The 22,835-nt window shown below is 44.7% G+C and overlaps 1 protein-coding gene across 1 annotated transcript; it reads right to left on the reverse strand.

Annotated features, from left to right (window-relative positions):
* Positions 1-1,892: 1,892 nt before the first annotated feature.
* On the reverse strand, positions 1,893-3,163 carry LOC105045887 (LOB domain-containing protein 12). Its single transcript, XM_010924318.3, has 2 exons — positions 2,878-3,163; positions 1,893-2,339 (listed from the first exon to the last, which is right to left on the reverse strand). The coding sequence occupies exons 1-2, from the start codon at positions 3,031-3,033 to the stop codon at positions 2,016-2,018; spliced, it is 480 nt and encodes a 159-aa protein (XP_010922620.1). The 5' UTR covers positions 3,034-3,163; the 3' UTR covers positions 1,893-2,015.
* Positions 3,164-22,835: the final 19,672 nt, after the last annotated feature.

Consider the following 22,835-nt stretch of genomic DNA (forward strand, 5'->3'; position numbering starts at 1 on the left):
CGCATGATTCGGAGTTATCTTTCATTCCAAATCTACCAGTAAAATGCAATCATCAAAACTGATGCTTTAGCTTTTCTGATTGTGGACTGAATTTTTTTCCCCCCTCCTTGATGACTAAAGGGATTGAAAACTAGTCGACCATCCTTTAAAAATTTCAGGTATATTTTGGGGGAGTAGCAAATACCTTCTGTTTTTTTTTTTTTTTTCCTCTCTTTTTTGGATAATAAGGGAGGCACCAAATTAAAACGTCATCCGAGTTTTCTTCAGATGACCAAATGCTTTTTAGGAAGGGACATTTGACAAATGAATTATATTCTCCGTTCGTGCTCCCCACAATTGGCATCCTATGCGATCATGGGAATGATGGACTTGGTAGGATCAAACACTCAGGAGATTCCTCATGTTGGAATGTAGAACCTCCTCCTGATGTCACTCTCTTTTCCTTGATGCAATGGTTTGAGAAGTTTCTTTTCAAATAAATTTGAAATCTTTAACTTATCATTGCTTGACATTATACATCTATGTACTCAATCTCAATCACCAATCCTTTTCCCTCATGGAACTGTTATTTTTTCTCTTTCTTTTTGGGAGAGGAAAAGGATGAAGCGGAGTGCCTCCCCTTATTTTATGAAACAATAATTCCAAGAAACAAAATTATAGAGGTGAAAAGGGATGTATAGAGTAACACATTAATAACACAGGCAATCCAACAAGACTTCCTATCTAATCAAAAAAATAATAACATTTAACAAATCCCACCTTATCCTCACTTTTCAAATAACCAAAAGAAATAAAGAAAGTAGTCTCAGAATACTAAAAGTACATAAGAAGAAACCATCGGACCTGCACAAGCTTTTAAAAAAAATAGTAAGATCTGTTAATACAAAATCTAACTGAAGACGAAAACTTGAACTCTGATCTACACATCTTGATGTCGGCTTTGAAATTTATGAGAACTCAAAGTTTCCCGTAACTAGGAAGACTTGTGTCACTTGTGAATTCCCTTTAAATATTGATGGAGGGAGTTTGAGTAAAGACATATTTGTGAAAAAGATTGGATCCTGAATAAGAATGAATAATTTTTATTCTAACCGTTTGAGCAAAGAGAGTTCTATTTCTATTCTGATTTTTTAAAATTTCATTATTATTTTTTTAAATATTTAATTTTAATTTTAATTTTGATCGTAAATTAAATATTTTAAAAAATATGAGCATTTCAACTTGTATTTTAATAGATTTTGATTCAATTGCAAACCAAATATGTCATGATTGGTTCAATCAGTGTAGGATAGAACACTCGATCTTCCATGAGGAAACAGTGAGCAAGGAGGCTAAAAACAAATAGGGGAATCTTCCAAGTCAGGTGTTACTTCTGTCTCCTGGCTCAAACTACTAGATGGATATGGACAAGATGCAGGGGCCATTAAGTTCCTTTGGAGAAGGTTGGTTGTGCTTGCCCATCCCACAAAAGGAACGGAAGAAAGGGACAAAAACGAAGTACCCCATCCCATGAATAATTAATCATGGTCTTTGATGCCATTGATAAACTCAAATCAAAAACTAAAATTGATGAGTAAATGTGCCTATAAGTATCTAGACTCTTCAAGGATCCCCACCACTTCCAACGTGGGACTGTTCCTCAATAGTGGCATTGGTCTCCATATAAGCAAGGTTGGAAAAGGGCTTCTGAGCACATATGCTAGAATTTTTGTTAAATGGAACAAACCCAGCAGAGTTGTCTGTCTAAGAAACAAAATATTAAACCCCAAATCACTCCAGGTCTCCATGCTATAATTGTCTCAAAAAATCAAAACAATTACCTAAACAAAACCTCCTCATACGCATTGTCCCCTGAAAAATAATTACTTTACTGAACATCATTTTACAAGTCCATTACATGCACCTCAAAAAAAAAAAAAAAGCCAAACAAAACAAAACACTGCATTACAACAAAAGGGAGAGATCATGTTTTTCTCTAAAATAAAAAAAGTGGGGGGAGAGAAACATGGCTATATCTAAAGAGACTCGATCTTGAAAGGCCCTTGAACTACACTTCCAGATGCAAAGTTCATGAATTGGGGCATGGTATTAATGCTATTGTGCAAAAGGAAAGACTTGTCATCAGTGTGCATCTGTTGATTAGCCATGGAAGACTCTTGCTGCATCTGAATGCATAAAACCTCTGCTTGAGCCATTGCAAGCTGCATCTGTAGGTGAGACACTTGGTTTTGGAGGAATGATATCACCCCCACACAGCCATAAACCGGGTCTCTCATCCTCGCATTTGCCTCATAAACTAGACTACTCACAGCATCGGCTCTCTGATGAACAGGAAGCTCCTACACGGCGAAAAAATCAGGAGAAAAAAAAAAGCATGAAGCCCCCCCGCATCGGACAGAATAGATTAGTATAAGCATTACGAACTGCAAGGACAATGCATCATTAGCAACTAAATTTAGTCTAAGAAACAAAAGAAAACAAATCATGATTTGTGGGTGGTCAAGAACCTCCCTTCACATAAAAAAAATAAAAATAAAAATAAAAAATCATGATTTCTTAGATAAATCTTTTGATAAATACAATTCAGGTTCTTTTTCTCCAACTTTGGTAGATTTTCCAAGGCTACTTTCATGCGGTCAATAAAAGTTGGTAAGGCTTTCAGGTCTAGTTTCCTCAAAAGTATAAAAAGAAAGTAATTCATTGGAGAGAGCTAACCATGCTACCATCATCTTAGGATGATCAACTACATTTGCAATCATGCATGGACACAGATACCACATCAAATATTGATTTTTATTCTCTTCTACATCAATATGCTAAATCGAAACAAGTTTTTCGATGTAAAAATCTAGGCAATTTAGAGAGAGAGAGAGAGACCTGCAACATCTTGCTGACATTGCTAGCACCAAAGACCTTGTGAACCATAGCAAACTTGTGGGGATCATCAGAAGGGAAGTAGGGAGCAAAGATGCAGTTCTTGGCACACCGTCTCCGTAACAATTTGCAAGAAGCACAGGGTGAACCGGCAGCCATTTTTCCTCTCAGTACTATCAGGAGGAGAGAGAGAGTGGTAAAACGGATTTGCCTTTGTTAAGATTGCTTCAACTGGGAGAAGTTGAAGGTAGGAGGAGTCATGGAGATGGATGGGAGTATATATGAAGGGAGCCTGCCGAGTTAGGTAGATAAAGCAATAACAATTAAGTAATAAAACATCCTTAGATTTTCAAGAAGAGCCTAAATTACCGTGTCTTTATCTGAATAATACAGTGCTGGCCTAGCAGTCATATAAGGTGTCATTATTTCTATATTCTAGTTATGAATAAAATTTTCATTTTTTTGGAATCTAACTTCCACCTCAACTGATGAGTAGAGGGGTCCTAGATCAAATATAAAACAATGCTGTAGTGTTTGTCCGTTCTTGTGAGAAATTTGAATACCTAATGCTATGTCATATATGTACAGGTTATGCATCATAGAATGAGGTTGCCTCTGTGTTCCAGTAGAATTACCTCGAAAATAGATTAAGTTTAAAAGTACTGAAGTGTTGGTCGTAGGGGAGCTTCTTTTTGGACATCATACCTGCTCTCGAAGCTTGTTCCTGGTACCTCAATGCTGTCCACCTATTTATTTATGCCCCATTCATTTAAATAAAATATATTGAATGCCTTTAGATAATAAATATTTAATTATGTCATTTATCTAAGTATGTATTTGAGGGGTGAAATTATGTTGCAACTTCTTGAGACAATTTAGGACCGCATCCCAAAATGACTAACTAGAAGATATTATTTAGATTCTTTAACCTTATATAAAAACCTAAGATTTGTCCAATATATAATCTATATAGACTAAAAATACATCTACACTGATTCTCACAATCTCCCTGTTCAAGCTCCTATGTTGTTGCTAGATTAAAGTTTCAAATGCAATGATAAGTAAGATAAATCTGATCACAAATATTCTCATTAACTTGTAATCGGCCCAAATATGAACATATGTTATTTAGATTTTTTGACTTTGTATAAGTACTCAAAATCTACCTAATACATGTTAGACTAAATATAAATTTCTCGATTCTGTTTAACCTCAAATTCAATCACAAACATCACAGTCAGTTCTAATGAACCCATACTAAAGTATCCCCTAGTCTACATAGGCCATGGGCCGAGTTTACTCTATTAATATCATTTACCACAATCCAAAACCTCATCTAAAAAGCTAGCCAAATTATATGATTTAGTTTTCCTGACTTTATATAAGTATCCAAGATCTTTTTAACATATAGCCAATGTAGAACTAAATACATACTAGGTTGCTAAAGTTGTACCTCAATCATATCCAACAAAAGGCTTTTTCACCTGTTTTGTCTTGCCTTGTGTTTCTTTTGAAAAAGAAGTTCTACTAATCTATTATGCTAAACTTCATATATCCTATATGAAAGTAATATTTTAATCACAAAGTTTAATCTTGTTACGTATTAGAAATGCCATCCTACACTTAATTATGCATAACAACCCAATTGGTTTCTTTACGTTAATGTCTCCATATAATTCAATCCAACCGGTTTGAGCCACTTGGCCAGACAGGCACCAATCACAAAAACCGCACAACTTTTATTTTTATAAATTATTTTAGTTTTATGCACATCATATCATGTATAAAGAAATAAATTTTATGCATATCATGTCCGGTATACGAGCTTGAACTGAGATGAGAAAAGGAACCATAGGTTTATGACCTTGTTACTCCTCTATGAGGATGTTTTGGTTAATTTAATAAGTTGACTAAAATGTATAACGTTTGTCTTTTGTCGTGAGGTATTGAGATGGTGAGGAGCAGTGGAGCTCCCCCAAGACGGGTCAAAGGGATGGCTGCTCTTCTATCTAGAGAGTAGAGATTAGGACTCGTTGGTGTTTGGTTTGGTTAGTCTAAGCTCCCATGGAGTCATCTTCAGAAGAGCACTTTTTCCTACTCACGAAGAGAGAGAGAGAGGTTCGCCAAAGAGAGAGAGTCTGAGATACACGTGACTACGTGACTGTCTAACCACGGTCCACACACATTCACGTTGAGCTCTCCCCTCTCTTTCTGAAAAAAAAAAAAAAAAAGTACCTAACGATGTATGAAGAAATGGCGTCATTGCTCAAAAAAAAAAAGACAAAATGTTAGTCTACTCTCTAGGCAGAAGTGGTGCCCCATGTTACAAAGACCAACCACCAGCAGTGTGGGATTGGGCCCACATCAACATTCATTGAATGAAACACCAGGAAGAAGGTGGAAAACGAAAATATTAAAGAGGGACCCGATACATGAAGCTCCGGTACGAGGTCTCTTTGACAAGATTTTATCATTATTTTAATAAAATAAAAAATAATATAAAATTTTACTATTGCACCCAGACTCATCGTCCAAATTGATTGAAGTAATCATATATGATGATACATACAATAAAGACACAATTGATGATGGATAGATGGACCATCCATGTCTCCTAAGTTTTAACTACCTTGCTTTAAAATTAATTAAAAGAATGAAATATCTACCCATATTTTGTTGAGGAATCAAATAAATAAGAAGTGGGACAACAATCTCAAAAATTTTTAATCTATTTACCATGATACATTAGTAAAGCGCATTAATATTAAAGTGGACTTTACCATAGGTGTTATGTTTGTGAGCATTATTGCGGTCAACTCTCTGTCGTCTGTCGTCGAGAACGAACACTTATAAAACAGTATCCACGTAAATCGAATTTGTGTCCGACGGAGATCCTTCGATGACTAAATCAGAGAGAAAAATTGGTCAATAAGAATTGAATGTAAGTAATAGCAGAGTTTTTGCCCAGAGTTGGTTTACCAGCCCTGTTTCTCTTACCCCTTTTATAGATGAGGTTTTCGTAATCGTTGGACGTGATTTCATATTTTATGGTGCTAAATTATCGGACCATAATTATATAGTGAATCGTTAATTCCTACTGATCGTGCCGTGATATGCGGCCGATAACTATTTGTGATGGTTATGGTATGTTGAGCAGATTAGCCGACCAAATGTCGATAGAACTAACCATATGTCGGTAGAATCTATGAGCGATTGTCTGTTAGTAATTCTGTTAAGCCGATGGTCTAAGTCATCCGCTGTCGATCGATAGTAGTCGAATCATTAATCGATCAACCGACAATAGATTGATGCGGTTCTCTAAGTTGGTTGATGAAGAATCGAAAGCATATTCAGTCGATGTAGAGTCGGAGTTGTATGTCCGATCGATCGATTATTATTGAGTCAAAATTAATAATCGATTAATCTGAATCGAAAGTTGATTGGCTTATCCTAACAAGCATGGCATATATCTTTGAAATCCTTACTTTAACTACAGATATATTGGTGCTCAAAAAAATATATATAGATATATTAAAGAATTTTAAATTTTTCCTAGAAAGAGAGAAAGATCCTCCTGCATTATCATGAGGGCAAGCGCTGTTTCACTAGAGATTTTTTTTTTTTTTTTGATGCAATAATGGGGGCCACACACAACGGGGACATTACGGAGGAGAGTCCAAAAAAGTACCTGATTAAAAATAATGATATGGTGCATCTTAACTTGAGGTATGGTACACCCAATGGCATCTGAAGTTAATGTCAACATAAGCAAATTATCAGAATGGGTTCACACGGAAAAAAACTTTGCCACCACATCTCCATCCAACGTTATGTTTTTTTTTTGGCAATAAAAACTTTATGTTTACTACTCACAACTATTACTAGAAAAAGGAATCCAGTTATTAGGTTTTAGTCAAAGGCCAACAAAGAACGCAACAACCTAACACCTCTAGCACAAAAGACATTCATGCATTGGACCTTCAATAAGTCCACAAGTCCAATTAAATGAGTTGCATGCACTTAAGCTGCTGTTCACGCCATCATAGAAGTCCCATCTTGAGAAAATACCAACCACTGGGCCAATCTTCAGTTTGTCCTTTCCTGCTAATAATCAAAATATAAATCACCGCCAGACAGATCTTTTCTTTTAACATCCTCTAATCCACATTTTGAAATGGACCAGAAGCATACTTAATATTATTTTAAGCATAATTCGTTTTGTTTTTGTGCATCTAAAAAAAGTGACAAAAGCTGGATTATTTCTCTTGTTTTTGTTCCTTTTTTTAAAAATAACTGAAAGCGAAACATGAACAACATAGTACATTTTTATGTCTGAGAGAGCAGGTACTCTTTTTTGTCATTTTTTCCCCCCATGAAACTTTGCAAGCATCATGCAGTTCTTCCATGCCAACTTGCAACCTTTATTAAGCTGAAAAGGTTCAAAAAATCATCCTACCATAGAAAACTTGATATAACCTAACTTTACCTCAATTATGCTGCTACTTTTTCTACCATTTGATTGAGGCTCCAAGAACGTTCAAGGATTTCAAAATTTCTACCACCGATTAGGCTGAAACAAATGTGAGTTTTGACTGATTCTGAAAATGTACCCCCTCGCATCACAATTGTAAACTGGTCCTTTATTACTTCTCTAATTCTCTCCTTATTTCAAGAGGAACGGGGGCTTGTCACTCTAGAACCCATCTCTTTGTTTCAAGATTTTTATTCTCTCCTTGTTTCATGTGGTATCTTTTCATCGATCTTGATGAACAAGCAATCTATTTCCCTTCTTAATGATATCAAATTAGAACTTACATGAATTTTTGAGATCTTCAAGCTCAAAATCAACAATCAATTGGAGTGAAGCTAATTGAAATTGCATCATGTTAATGGATCTCCAACAAGTGACACGCTTCATGTGGTGTCCTATATACATGGATAAAATTATTATAAGAAAACATGCAAGATAACTATAAGCCAACCTAGTGCTTGATTAATTATGCAGTAAGCATTACAAGATTGTGGTCCTGTGGACCTCTTAATGAGATCTGACACTCAATTAAGGCCTAGATATTATAAAACGCAACCCATTTCTAGGTAGATGAAAAAATTGGAAGTTGAAACCACTAGCTTCTATTACCCAAGCCATATAACCACCATCTTTGCATTTAATGTTCTCACATGACTCCACACGCTACTCTTCCTCTCTTGCTCCTCCAATCCTAGAATTAAAAACTACTCGGATATTTAATTCTAAAGCCACGACAATATTATTGGCCTTCAAAGGCGCGTTCTTCCAATCCTAGGAACTAGCTAGGGGGAGAAGAAAACCTGAGCTTGACTGAAGTAAACGAGGGGAACAGACATCTTTTCCAACCTTGGCGTGATGCAAACACTGAATGCCTCGAGGTAACAAGATTCGCCTTGGACGGAGGCTAGTCCACTGCCCGGGAACAACCGCATGTGGATTGGTTAAGTCTGGAACCAAAACCATTTTGAGTGGGCCTTGCCTGCTCAAAAGTCCAGCCAATCAATTTGGAAACCAAATTTATGGAATTGTGGTGCACTTTCCTGAGCACGGATGCTCTGCAGCGTGTGATTTGCACCGCAGAGTCCGTACAGTACTCGATAGCCGCTAAGGGTGTTAATGAGCCGAGTCGAGCTCGAACATCATGTAATTCGAGCTCGAGCTCGAAAGCTCATTGAGTTTGGCTCATCAAATTTGTTAACGAGCTTGCTCACGAACAGTTCAATTCATTAACATCCTACTTACAATTTTTAATCTTAAAAATCCTAAAGAATGCAACAGTATTATTATACAAATAATATAAAAATATTTTAATCATTGCATATTCTTAACTATATAAACTCACGAGCTTTCGAGCTCGAATAAAAAGTTGTTCAAGCCCAAGCTCGTTAAGCTAACGAGCATCATCTCAATCTCAAGCTCAAGCTTGAAAGCTCATTGAGCTTGACTCATCGAGCTTCTTAATGAGCCGAACACGAATTTGCTCACAAACAGTTCGACTCATTAACACCAGCCACCATCAGAAGATCACCAGCTATCAAAAAATACCTCCGTAAATGTCATATATCATGCATCTTATTTGATGACTGTTTCTTTTTTGATCGTAGCTATCGAGTATTGCACTAGATTTTATGGTGCAAATAATGGACCATAGAGGATTCTTATCTACTTTTCATGAATCCACGTTCACCAAACTAGGGGCAGAATGGCCCTCTGCTTTCTTGAATCATCAGCCGACACCAACATGTGACATGGTTGAGTACACAAACAGCTTCGTGCCAGTGCAATTTTAATGTTGACCAAACAAATTATAAACGTTTAGCTTGGGAAATGTGTGCGAATGATATTATCAGTGCCCTTTTCCGCCCTTGCGGTCCGGAAAAGGAAGTTTGAATTCTCATGAAAACACGACAAGAAAGAATAAGAGCTGGGTTAAACTAATCATTTTGAAAATGTGACCATGCGTTTCCGATACAGCAAATTCTAATAGCGGTTGTGACCTTCAACAGCCCAAGCCATGCGACTCCCAGCCATCACGGCAAAAGAAAAACTAAATGGTAAACGGTTCTGTTCACACTATAAATTTCCGGGATGTCATTCAACATCTAATTTAGTTTTGCTCATTCATGCACTTAGAAATAAAATCCCTACGACATGAACATTTGATTGGAGGAAATTGGACTGTAGAATAGAAATGTGAATGAAAGACTCTTATTCCAGCCATTTGATTAAAGACCCTTTCATTCTCATTATGATTTTAGGAAAAAATAAGAATGTCTCAATCCTCTAAAATTTAATTCTTATTCTCCTTTAGTACTTAAATCTGGTCTTGATTCCCTTTACAAATCAAATATATTGGGGGATATGATCATTTCGATTCTCATTTCAATCCATTCAGATTTCTGTTACCAACCAAACATGCCCTAAATTAATGTGATTGGAAAAGTCTGGTCCAGAGAGAAACACCGACTCAAGATTTAGTCGAATGCTCCGTGGACCACTTGAAAATGAACATGGCATACATAAGACCCATCAATAAACTCATTGCCTACCAGCTTCTAAGGTTGGATGATGAATGATATATTTCCAGGTTTCAACTAGTTCTAATTTCGTGGCATGCAAGCTCCAAATGGATCCAATTTGACATGGAGCAACTCCAGCACATATTTTTTTGAAAAAAGATCGAGTACAAGTTTCTTAGAACTTAGACCAAAATCCAGCTTATCCCGAGAAAAGGTCAGTCATGTGCAAAAAATTAGGACCGAAGCCAAAGCAAACTAGGTATGGTTTATGTCAACTCCAGCAACCTTCCCCTCCAATGGATTTCAAACACACCGAGGAGGTGAGGCACCTTCCATAGAGAACAAATGATTTAAAAAAAAAAAGTGTAATATTGCCTTGAAAAATGTTAACTTTGAATGACTACTATTGTGTAAGGATGGCACCTATAGTCGCACATCGATTATGAGTCAAAAAAAATTATAATTTATATGGGATGGGACCTTCTCTTCTCCTATTAAGGGACCTTTTACATGGGACAAAATCATACGACATCTGATACGAGGCAAAGCAGATAATATCTCGCACACATAGGGGTAAAGACTGAACCATCCTATCCTTTGATAGCAATATTGACGTCATCTGTGAGAACCACCTTCTACCCACACATATAGAGTCTCTCTTGACTAAGAAAGTCTATTGTTGTGAGAAGATGGCATCTTTAGTCCCACATCGATTGCCAGTTAAGGGAGACTATGGGTTATATGGGATGCGATATTCTCTCCCTCCAATAAGGCACTTTTTATATGGGATAAAACCATGCGGCACTTGAAAGGGACCAATCTGCGACATTCAAGCCCTTGACATGCCAGAAGATCTTCATGAATAGATGTTGTAACCGAAATGTGAGAAAATATAGATTCTTTCTGTTCATTCCACTATCAAGATAGGACTTTTCTTTCACCCAAGTACTTATACCTATTTTATCTTGTTTGATATTTCTATTAAGACAAAGGACAAGGCTCAATAGTTTGGTCAACATCAATTGAGCTTCCTGATATATTTCATGTCCCCTTCCATCACCATTGGCTAAATCTAGTGTAGTTGGCGGTTAATGAACAATAGAAGAACCTAGAGATCTAATTGTGGATCACATTTGCCTATTGTACCCAAATCAGCAGCTGAAAATATTTTCTCCCCTATAAACCTCTCCCTTTTGTTTGATCGTGTTTTAATTCTTTTTCATTGGGTTTTACATTTTTTTTTTTTAATTGTATTTTACGTCAGGCATATTGCTCTTTCTTACATTGATTTTGTGCTTCTAGAAAATTTCAAGCACATGTTTCTTAACCTAGTAGCCCACAGGATCTTAGCTGATCTCCAACTCAGCATACTTTTTCCAACATTTTGAACATTAGATTTTCTTTTTTCTCCTTGACTCTCACAATATGTGAGTGATCAGAGCTGCACACTTCCAACAATTCAGCTTGCTCCCCCTCCCCAGACACCAGGCCCAGTTTATTACAGATAACGAAACCTAGAACAATGAAGAGGTCCAATGGGCCTAATTTGCCAAGCCCAAGTTCTTTCCTTCTCATTATAGGCTAAGGCTCAACCCCTAGTCCAGTATACATTAAGGCCAGACCCAAGATAGATGAGCAAGGAGGCCTATTGGGTAGCTACCACCATGTCATGAGACCAACACCATCCAAGACTATTTCCCCAACTTAAAATATACTTTTAGATGTCTTAGGTTACAACTATCAACCAGTAAGTTCAATTTGACAGTGTTGCCTATATAATTTCACCTATCACGTACTTGATATTAATGCAATTGGTCAATTGTCAAATTGGTTGCTCCCCTATGTCCTGATTCTCTTAAAACTAGGGGTGAACGTTATTTATACTTGAAATTCCTATATCAAAATGAAGTCAACAGCATATTATCGCTATGGCATGACTCAATGTCTATAATTTACAAACCACTTGATGAAATACTTCGAAGCTTTAAAAGCAGTGTCATGTTTTTGCATAGAGTTTTAGCAGTTATAATGCATGAATAGCATCCTACTATGAGTGAATCTATTCCAATTTTAGGCCAATAGTAATATATACCAGAAATTGATGCAAGTAACGCTTACTGTGGTCATGTCCCTCAGCTTTTGATCTTGTTAACAGCCTGTACCTCTATAAAGAAAGGGACAGTTTCTGGATCTACATTATTGTTAGACTTAATGTGCAAAACCGCAATTCCGAAACCCTACAAATTATGAGAAAGAAAAAGCTTTAAGCTGAAAAGAAAAAAAAATTGCAAATCTTGATGTAGGAATGAAGTCTCCAGAATGATAAAACTTTAAGCGATTTTATATCAAGACTTTGAAATAATATGATCCCCATGGATCGAAAAGTTGCAGCTTCCCAGCTTTCCCATGAACTTACTCCAGTGTAGGTCTCTCTGCTCTTTTTTTTTTTTTTAATAAAAAAAAGTCTCTCCATAATGTGTAGTCTTTTAATTGTATTTAGTTTCATCCTTTTTATTTCCATGTTGGAATTGCAGCCCAGCCAGGCCTTGATAGAATAACCTTGTTGTTACTTAATGTGGGTGGTCTAATAATCTAGGATCCATTCGAGGACCTGTCAGTAATTTTCGGCTTTTGTACGGATTACAGAAGCTATGCAAGAAACAAAATATCAACAATATATCCCCTTTTTTCTTGCCAATTTTTTTTTAAAAAAAACAATATATCCCTTTCTTAGCAGTCGTTTGATAATGTTTAAGTTTTATCTATCATATTTTGGACAGGTACTGCTATGAAGTTGTTTAAAAAAGTGAAGTTATATGTGGCAAGAAACACCTGTTGTGATTTCTAACATTCCAAAAATTTATATATATATAAAATCATATGGAGTTTAAAATATGAAATTGTCATGGATGTTAAAACTAAAATCGGCAATGTATAACATTTTTCTTTTCAAAAGTAGAAACAAGTTGCAATGTATAGAACCTATAAATAAAAATCATAAATTATAGCATGTCCGGTGTCAGCATTTAGAACATGTTTTTTTAATAAAATCATTCACATGGTGTTTAAGATATTAAATTGTCATCGATGTTAAAATAAAAATCGATAATTTGTAGTATTTTTTTTTTCAAACATAGAAATAAGTTGCAATGCAAAGAGCCTATAAATAAGAATCATAAACAGTAGCATGTCCGATGTCACCATTTAGAATATATTTTTTTTATAAAATCATTCAAAATATGTTAGGGATATGTTTGGCTCATGATTGAAATTGTAATAGGTTGAAATAAGAATTATAAGTATCATATTCTCTTGTGCATTTGGTTCATCACAAAAATTAAAATTAAAATTAAATTTAAATAATAAAGAATATGTGAAATTAAATTTTAAAAATTTTAGATATTCATATTTTTCTGTGAATGAGAATGAGATTTTAACCAACTAACCATTTTTTCTTGAACGGTTAGAATGGGACGACCTTCAAATCAAAAAAGATGGAAAAAAAATCTCAAAAAATTAATGATTTTTTAACAATACATCTAAAATTACAACATAATGCAAAATATTAACGATGGCACTAAATCGAATCGGCCAATATCCAAAATTCATCCTATAATTAAAAAACGCTATATCCATTAGTTATTTCATATTCGTCTCAGGTCGGATTGAATGGGATCTGTTGATGCAAAAATCCGCTTGCGCTGGAGAAGCTGGAGTCGAGGGAGTCGCAGTCATCGCCGGGACCTACAAAGAAAGTCTAAACCGGAGGTGGGGTTGCTCCGGCAAGACCCTCCGACGCTCAAGTTAGTTCTCTGCCTCAACAAGAATGGAGTGCTCGAACGGAGAATTTAGCAAAGTTTTTAGGTAAAAAACTAAGAGCTTCTTGAATAACGTATCTGGGGCTCCCTTTTATAGGCGGGGGGCAGTAGCCTGATAGCGACATCCGTAACCGTCTGGTAGTGGGCTGCCCAGGGTCAGGCGGAGTTTGCTGCGAAGAGTAGTGGAGTGGACCCGTGGCTATCATCGGGGCGTGCCACGTGGAGTCTGCCGCGGGGAGTGGAGCGGCGCCTGTTGTCGCGATTTGCCAGCAGATGGGAGAATCGCACGGTATCCGTCGCAGGAAGTGGAGCAGGATCGTGGCCGTTATTGTGGCCTGCCGGGGAGTAGTGGAGCTGCGCGGGATCCGTCGTAGGAAGTGGAGCAGTGCTGTGACCGTTACTGCGACCTGTCAGGGAGTGATGGAGCTGCGCGGTATCCGTCGCAGGAAGTGGAGCAGGATCGTGGCCGTTATTGTGGCCTGCTAGGGAGTAGTGGAGCTGCGCGGGATCCGTCGGCTGAAGTTCGGCAGCGGTCGGAGCTGATGACGGAGTCCGGCTCCCGTAGGAGTCCGGGCGGAGTCCTCCTTGCGGTTGGAGTCGTGGGCGGAGCGCGGCTCCCGTGGGAGTCCGGGCGGAGTCCTCTCGGAATTGAAGTCGCGAGCGGAGCCCAGCTCCCGTAGGAGTCCGGGCGGAGTCCCCTGCAATTAAAGTCAGGTGCGAAGTCCGGCTCCTGTAGGAGTCCGGACGGATCTTACCGACGGTTGAAGTCGGCGACGGAGCCCGGCTCCCGTAGGAGTCCGGGCGGAGTCCTCCTTGCGGTTGGCATCGCGGGCGGAGCCCGGCTCCCGTAGGAGTCTGGACGGAGTCCCCTCAGAGTTGAAGTCGCGGGCGGAGTTCGGCTCCCGTAGGAGTCCGGACAGAGTCCCCTCAGAGTTGAAGTCGCGGGCGGAGCTTGGCTCCCGTAGGAGTCTGGGCAGAGTCCCCTGCAATTAAAGTCAGGTGCGAAGTCCGGCTCTTATAGGAGTCCGGACGGATCTTACCGGCGTTGAAGTCGGCGACGGAGCCCGGCTCCCGTAGGAGTCCGGGTGGAGTCCTCCTTGCGGTTAGCGTCGCGGGCGGAGCCCGGCTCCCGTAGGAGTCCGGGCGGGATCCCCTCAGAGTTGAAGTCGCAGGCGGAGCTCGGCTCCCGTAGGAGTCCGGGCGGAGTCCCCTGCAATTAAAGTCAGGTGCGAAGTCCGGCTCCTGTAGGAGTCCGGATGGATCTTACCGGCGGTTGAAGTCGGCGACGGAGCCTGGCTCCCGTAGGAGTCCGGGCGGAGTCCTCCTTGCGGTTGGCATCGCTGGCGGAGCCCGGCTCCCGTGGGAGTCCGGGCGGGGTCCCCTCAGAGTTGAAGTCGCGGGCGGAGTTCGGCTCCCGTAGGAGTCCGAGCGGAGTCCCCTCGGAGTTGAAGTCGCGGGCGAAGCTCGGCTCCCGTAGGAGTCCGAGCGGAGTCCTCCTGCAATTAAAGTTAGGTGCAAAGTCCGGCTCCCGTAGGAGTCCGGACGGATCTTACCGGCGGTCGAGGTTGGCGATGGAGCCCGGCTCCCGTAGGAGTCCGGGCGGAGTCCTCCTTGCGGTTGGCGTCGCGGGCAGAGCTCGGCTCCCGTAGGAGTCCGGGCGGGGTCCCCTCAGAGTTGAAGTCGCGGGCGGAGCTCGGCTCCCGTAGGAGTCCGGGCGGAGTCCCCTCGGAGTTGAAGTCGCGGGCGGAGCTCGACTCCCGTAGGAGTCCGGGCGGAGTCCTCCTGCAATTAAAGTTAGGTGCGAAGTCCGACTCCCGTAGGAGTCCGGACGGATCTTACCGACGGTCGAGGTTGGCGACGGAGCCCGGCTCCCGTAGGAGTCCGGGCGGAGTCCTCCTTGCGGTTGGCGTCGCGGGCGGAGCCCGGCTCCTGTAGGAGTTCGGGCGGGGTCTCCTCAGAGTTGAAGTCGCGGGCGGAGCTCGGCTCCCGTAGGAGTCCGGGCGGAGTCCCCTCGGAGTTGAAGTCGCGGGCGGAGCTCGGCTCCCATAGGAGTCCAGGCGGAGTCCTCCTGCAATTAAAGTTAGGTGCGAAGTCCGGCTCCCGTAGGAGTCCGGACGGATCTTACCGGCGGTCGAGGTTGGCGACGGAGCCCGGCTCCCGTAGGAGTCCGGGCGGAGTCCTCCTTGCGATGGGCGTCGCGGGCGGAGCCCGGCTCCCGTAGGAGTCCGGACGGAGTCCCCTCAGAGTGGATTCTGCTGAGAACTTCGGCTGTGGGTATTTTGTACCCAACACCAATCCCTCTACTTCCGAGTTTGAATTTCGAATGAAGGAAGTACAGAGATATAGCCGAAGTTGTCCCTTCGAATCCTGCGCACGGCCGCCCCCATATATTTTTGCATTAAATGTGCGCGTGCTGGAGTCTTTTCGAATCGGGGCAATACGAAGGGACCCTTCGAAATTCCCACCAGTACACTGGCCCAGGTATGGTGCCATAATGGCCCTGCTGATTCGTCAGCCGCTTTTAGCCGCCCGTCGGGGGAGTGGGACACGTGTCTGATGCGGGCTGGCCTGGGAGGATTCGCGATCATTATGGCGCCGGATCCCAGGGTCTATTTAAACCCGTCCTTCCATCTTTAGGGGCCCTATTCCATTCCAGGATTTTTATCTGCGTCTGTCTTCCCTTCGAAAGCCCTGTTTCAGTTGGCATCTTCTCGAGCCGTAGGCGCCCTCCAAATCGTCCCTGTCTTCGTCCCTCTTGTCCCTCAGAGCGATCTAGGTTAGTTCCGGCACCTTCAACCTTCTTCCCACCGCTTAGGGACTTCTTCTCTGTCATTATTTTTTGTATTCCTCCGAGTTAGTTTCCTGTGACCTCTCGCCCCTCATCCGGTCCGTCTTCTTAGGGATCTTTAAAGCTCTCCTTCAAACCTACCTGAAATATCGTCCGACTCTTCTGCTCCCTGCTGTTCCGGGAGTTCTTCCGCCTCAAACCCCCAGGTCCCTTGCTCTGTAGACGAACCTGCGTCTGAGGCTGGGCTCCGCTCGATTTTTGCACCGGGCGCCATTCCATGTTCCCTGACTCCGGAGGAACTCCTTCTGATAAGGGTTCAGTATGGAGTCCCTCCGGAGTACGACCTGGAGCTGCCTGGCCCTTCTGACCGGGCCAGCACTCCCCCATCCGGTCGTTTTTGTCTGTATCAGGAAGCGTTCCGTGCCGGACTCCGGCTTCCGCTTCCTTCTTTTGTTGTTGCCCTCTTCCGCTTCTTAGACATCTCCTTGGCTTCTGTGGCCCTGAATTCTTTTAGGTTTTTGATAGGATTTCTCTCCTTTTGCCACGTAGTCGAGGTCCAACCATCCCTCTCCCTGTTTAGGCACTTCTATACTTTCAAGCGCCATCCTTCGACGAAGGACTGGTGGTACTTCTCCCCCCAGTTCGATAAGAAGAGGTTGCTGAAAGGTGCCCCTTCTTCAATCCACAATTGGAAGGAGAAATACCTCTTCGTCCACTGTCCGACCCTGAGGCTGGGCCTGCCCCCTTGGGGCTCTCTGAGGGATTCTGTTCGCTGGGCCCCTAGTCTGGGGGAGGATGACCTCCAGGCTGCCCGGAAGCTTCTTGCCTATTCCGCTCCTTCCCTTTCCAATCTTCTGAGGGAGCAATTTCTTTTCAACATCGGCCTGAGCTCCCAGGATCCTGCGAGTATTCATCTTTTCCTTTATCTTCTCTCTTCATGTCTTTCTCCTTTTTTCTCTCTGTTTCTTTCTTTCTTTCTTTCTTTCTTTTTTTTTTTTTGATCTTTGACTCTTGATTGATTGGTTCGCTTCTTTTTCTTCTTTTTTTTTTTTTAAGGGATAGACGCCGAAGCAGCGCGGATGCTTGCCAGGGGCCTCAGGGCCCACAAGAGAAAGGGCGTCGCAACCTCCGGATCGGCGAAGAGGGCCAGGGCGGAGGAGTCGAGCCTGGCCGCACCTGCCCAGGCGGCCCCAGCGATTAATATTCCCTCGGATGCCGAGGCAACGGCTCCCCGGGCCTCCTCGAGGAGTACGCCGGCTGGGGCCCCTGTTTCGGGGGTTCGCTCCACGGAGGCGCCCGTGGTCGAGAGGGGGAAGAGGAAGAAATCGGTGGCCCGCAGGGTGAGTAGCCGCCGAACTGCTGCCGACGAGTCCCTCTGCTCTGAAGAGGGACCGAAGAATCCCTTCAATGACAGGGATTTGATCAGGCGGTTGATCGACGGCTGCATTCTGCTCGACGTCGTCGAGAGGATCGACCGCGCCGATCCTGAGCAGCGAGCCTGGGACTCTTTGGGGTCCTTCCTTGAGGTAAGCAAATCTTTATTTACCTGGCTACTCGGCCTTTGTTCTGATTCCCTAGCTGTCCTTGCAGATTAGACACCAGCTCCTCGCTAATATCGAGACGGTGAACCGTGCGAGGAGGAACATCCTCCAGGTGGAGGAGCGCTGCCAGGCCGAGGTTGCTCGCCTCCAAGCGAAGACGGCCGAAGTAGCCGCCCTCCAAGAGGCCCTGGAAAGAGAGAGACAAGCCCGGGAGGAGGAGATGCAGACCTTGGAGGAGTCGGCGAGAAGGGTGGAGGCCGAGGTCGCCAACTTGGCTGAGCAGATTTCGGTCTTGGTCTCGGAGGCCAGAGTCCTTGCGGTAGAGGAATTCAAGGCTTCCGCGGAGATGAGGGACCTGAATATCCAATTTGGCCAAGAGGCGTTCATCAAGGGGTTTGAGCTCTACCAAGAGAAGGTGGCCAGAAAATTTTCGGAGCTCGATCTTAGCTTTCTAGGCGAGGAGTCCGAAGACGAGGCCGGCCCCTCGCCAGCCGCCACCGAGGTCTGAGACCTCCGGCCTTATATTTTTATTTCATCGCAACTTTTTTTTTTCTTTTTTTTTGTCTTCAAAAAATCATCCAATCAATAAAGTTGAAATTTCTTGTCGCAGATGGCTTCTCCTCCCTCCCCTTCTTTTCCCTGCTTTTCTTCCTGCGATGAATCATGCTTTGACGCTTTTGCCTTTCGATGGCAGTGTCCTGCAGAAGCACTTCCCCTGCCCCTGGGGATCCCGCTGAAGTCGACGATCCAGCGGCTGAAGAAGGAAGTTCTTCACTTGACAAAGAAGTCGAAAAAGATGGAAGGCAAGCTTCGCAGATTGAGAGAAGGTCATTCTGAAGCCACCGCGGAGGCCACCCACTATCGAAATCTCCACGTGAAGGGGATCATGGAGTATAGCCGGAGGAAAGCGGCTTTCGCGAAGGAGCTTGATGAATGCAAGAAGAGCGCCAGCGACCGAATTTGGGCTCAGGCCGCCAGGATTAGCGCCCTCAAGGTGGAACTGTCAGCCGTGAAGGAGAAGATCGGCCAGCTGTAAGAAGGTTCGTCCTGGCTCTTGGCGCGGGTCGATGGTGACCAGGCGTGGTCGAAGAAGGTCTCCGACCTCCAGCAGCAGCTTCAGGACGCCGAGGTGAGCCACGACGTGCATCGGGCTAGCTGGCGCAGGCAGGTGGAGGAATATAAAGGGAGACTTAGGGCGGCGACCGACGAAGTCGTCCGTCTCCAGAGGCAGCTGGCCAGCAGGGCTCAGCTTACTTCCGCCCGGGATTCTGATGAGCTCTAGTCCCTAAGAGGAACCGTTGAAGAGATTTCAGTCACCCTCGGGGAAAAGACAGCCGAGCTACAACAACTGAAGATTCAACTGGCATACGAGCAGCGGGCCGTCGCGGACGCAGTGGCAGAATCCAAGGTCTTGAGGAAGAGGCGTCGAGAGGCGGAGGCCGAGAGCCAGCAACTTCGTCGGGCGCTCCAGGACATGCTGCAGAAAAGGAAAGAGCTAGAAGAAGAAATTGAGAATCTAAGGCAGTCCTGGTTGAGAGGTGGAACAGACAACTCTAGGTCGGAAGGAGCAGAGCCTCCTTAGAGCTCTTTTCGTCCTTCTATCTTTTCATGTATTTACTTCCCTTTCCTTTTTGTCGTTTTGCTTTTCTTTCCTTGGCCTTCCGAGCTTTGTAGTGTGTATTACGGAAATGGAATGAAAAGGGTGTTTTGTGTTACCTCGTCCGCGCGTTATGTTAAATTATCGTCCGTCGAACTTTTCTTGTCGTTCGATTTGTCCGATGTAGACATCGTTGGGAGGGGGCGCCCAGTCGTCGATGCGTTAGCTCGCCTTCCTCGTCGTACGTGACCGCAAACCCGAGCTTGACGGTCCGAACTCCGCATTACTTCGGAGATGTCGCTGTCTTCCTGACCTGTGTCGGGAGTCTTTTTAGAAATCGGGGGTGTTTGGTAGGAACTCTCCGTCTCCGTTGGGACGAAGTCCTTTAGGTCTTTGGAGCGGTTCGTCCTTCATCTGTTTCCACCGCGGTTCATCACCCTTTCTTTTTAATTTTTCTCCTCTTTTTCGAGTGAGGACCCTTCCTTCGCTTTTTGCGGGGTTGCATAGGAGCGCGGAGGTGTCGCTAGGGGGCTTTTTCCCTTCATCCGATCTTGTTGGGCGGCCGGGTTTCGTTACCGTCAGGGCGAGGTTTTCCTCCCGTTCCTGTGAGGGCATGTAAGGGTTATTGCCAGGGCGGGCGGAGTCTTCCTTGCTGCAGAAGTCGCGGGGTGGAGTCCGGACGAAATCTCTCTTGCTGCAGAAGTTACGGGGTGGAGTCCGGGTGAAATCTCTCTTGCTGCAGAAGTCGTGGACGGAGCTCGGCTCCCGTAGGAGTCCGGGTGGAGTCTTCCTGGGCGTCGTGGACGGAGCCCGACTCCCGTAGGAGTCCGGGTGGAGTCTTCCTGGGCGTTGTGGACGGAGTCCGACTCCCGTAGGAGTCCGGATGGAGTCTTCCTTGGCGTCGTGGACGGAGTCCGGCTCCCGTAGGAGTCTGGGTGGAGTCTTCCTGGGCATCGTGGACGAAGTCCGGCTCCCGTAGGAGTCCGGGTGGAGTCTTTCTGGGCGTCGTGGACGGAGTCCGGCTTCCGTAGGAGTCCGGGTGGAGTCTTCCTTGGCGTCGTGGACGGAGCCCGACTCCCGTAGGAGTCCGGGTGGAGTCTTCCTTGGCGTCGTGGACAGAGCCCGACTCCCGTAGGAGTCTAGGCCTTCTACTTTGCTCAAGCCAGGGCGAGGTTCTCCTCCCATTCCCGACTTGACTGTGGGGGCGCGTTAGGGCGCTGTAAGGCCTCTCCCCCCATCCGGTCTAAAAGAACCGGGCCTTTGACTTTGCTCATGTCAGGACGAGGTCCTCCTCCTGTTCCTGACATGGCTGTGGAGGCACATTAGGATGCTGTAAGGCCTCTCCCCCCATCCGGTCTAAAAGAACCAGGCCTTTGACTTTGCTCATGTCAGGACGAGGTTCTCCTCCTGTTCCTGACATGGCTATGGGGGCACATTAGGGCGCTGTAAGGCCTCTCCCCCCATCCGGTCTAAAAGAATCGGGCCTTCGACTTTGCTCATGTCAGGACGAGGTTCTCCTCCTGTTCCTGACATGGCTGTGGGGGCACATTAGGGCGCTGTAAGGCCTCTCCCCCCATCCGATCTAAAAGAACCGGGCCTTTGACTTTGCTCATGTCAGGACGAGGTTCTCCTCCTGTTCCTGACATGACTGTGGGGGCACATTAGGGCACTGTAAGGCCTCTCCCCCCATCCGGTCTAAAAGAACCGGGCCTTTGACTTTGCTCATGTCAGGATGAGGTTCTCCTCCTGTTTCTGACATGGCTGTGGGGGTACATTAGGACGCTGTAAGGCCTCTCCCCCCATCCGGTCTAAAAGAACCGGGCCTTCGACTTTGCTCATGTCAGGACGAGGTTCTCCTCCTGTTCCTGACATGGCTGGGGTTCTCCCCCGGTTCCTAACATACCTTTGTTTCAGGCGTTTGGAGAGGTCATATCCAGTCGTGACAAATCCATGCCAGAGGGGAAGAGTACGTTAAGTAGAAAGAAATTTAGATTCAAGGTGAAATCGTAAGTGATACATTTACAGATTTTTCGAGTTCCATGGTTGCGGAAGGCCTGCTTCTCCTTGAGGCCCTCCGGTGATGGAGTCGATGGTCCCGATGGGAGGCCGATCCCCGGGTTGCTCCTTCCTTCTTGGCGGTTCAGGCTGCGGAAGGGCCCTTGGTCGATCTCCTCTACCCTCAGGCCTTCGTCGGATGAACCTGTCGAGTCGACCTCGCCGAATGAGCTCCTCGATCTCGTCCCGGAGCTGGATGCATTCCTCTGTGTCGTGGCCGTGGTCGCGGTGGTAGAGGCAGAACTTGTTGGGGTTGCGCTTCCCGGGGTGTGTGCGCATCCTCTCCAGCCTAGGGAGCTGCTCCCTGACCTCCATCAGTACCTGGGCCTTCGAGGCGTTGAGGGGGGCGTAGTTGCGGAATCTCCCTAGTGGGGAACCCCACCGAACCCCACGATCCGGACTTCTTTGCCTGCACACCCGGGGTGGAGTATGGGCGCGCCTGTGCCCAGGAGGGGATCGAGAACGCGGTCGGGCTTCCCTTGGCCTTTTTTCAATTGCGGGCTTACTCGAGTTTTTCGCTTGCCGCTCCCTCGCTGTCTCTTCATCCTTCATTTTGAAGGCTTCTTCCGCTTGGGCGTATCCTTCGGCCCGAGCTAGCAAATCAGCAAAATCCCTGGGGTACTTCTTCTCCAGAGAGAACAAAAGGTTGTTCTTCTGAAGGCTACCCTTCAGGGCGGCCATTGCGACTGATTGGTTCAAGTTCCAGACCTCCAGCACCGCGATGTTGAAACAGTTGATGTAGGCCCGAATGGACTCCCCTTCCCTCTACTTGATGTTGATGAGGGACTCCGAACCCTTTCGGGGGCGCCGGCTGCTGACGAAATGGGCCACAAATTGGTGGCTCATTTGATCGAAGAAAAAGATAGTACCCGATTTCAAAGCCGAGTACCAGTTTCTCGCCGCTCCCTTCAAGGTAGACGGGAAGGCCCGGCATAGGATGGCATCAGGAGCACCGTGAAGCAGCATCATCGTCCGGAAGGCCTCCAGATGATCAACCGGGTCCGAAGTCCCGTCGTAGCTCTCGAACTGGGGAAGCTTGAAGTTTGGCAGGATCGGTTCCTGCATGATCATTTGAGAGAAGGGAGGGTCAGTACAAATATCATCACCATAAG

Source organism: Elaeis guineensis, chromosome 5 (assembly GCF_000442705.2).
Source record: "Elaeis guineensis isolate ETL-2024a chromosome 5, EG11, whole genome shotgun sequence".
NCBI classification, from domain to species: domain Eukaryota; kingdom Viridiplantae; phylum Streptophyta; class Magnoliopsida; order Arecales; family Arecaceae; genus Elaeis; species Elaeis guineensis.

Bases quoted from the DNA above. Each gene is read 5' to 3' on its own strand.
- LOC105045887 (XM_010924318.3), bottom strand. From the start codon at position 3,033: ATGGCTGCCGGTTCACCCTGTGCTTCTTGCAAATTGTTACGGAGACGG. The intron at 2,340-2,877 runs GTCTCTCTCTCT...TTCGCCGTGTAG, and splicing joins ATGTCAGCAAGATGTTGCAG to GAGCTTCCTGTTCATCAGAG.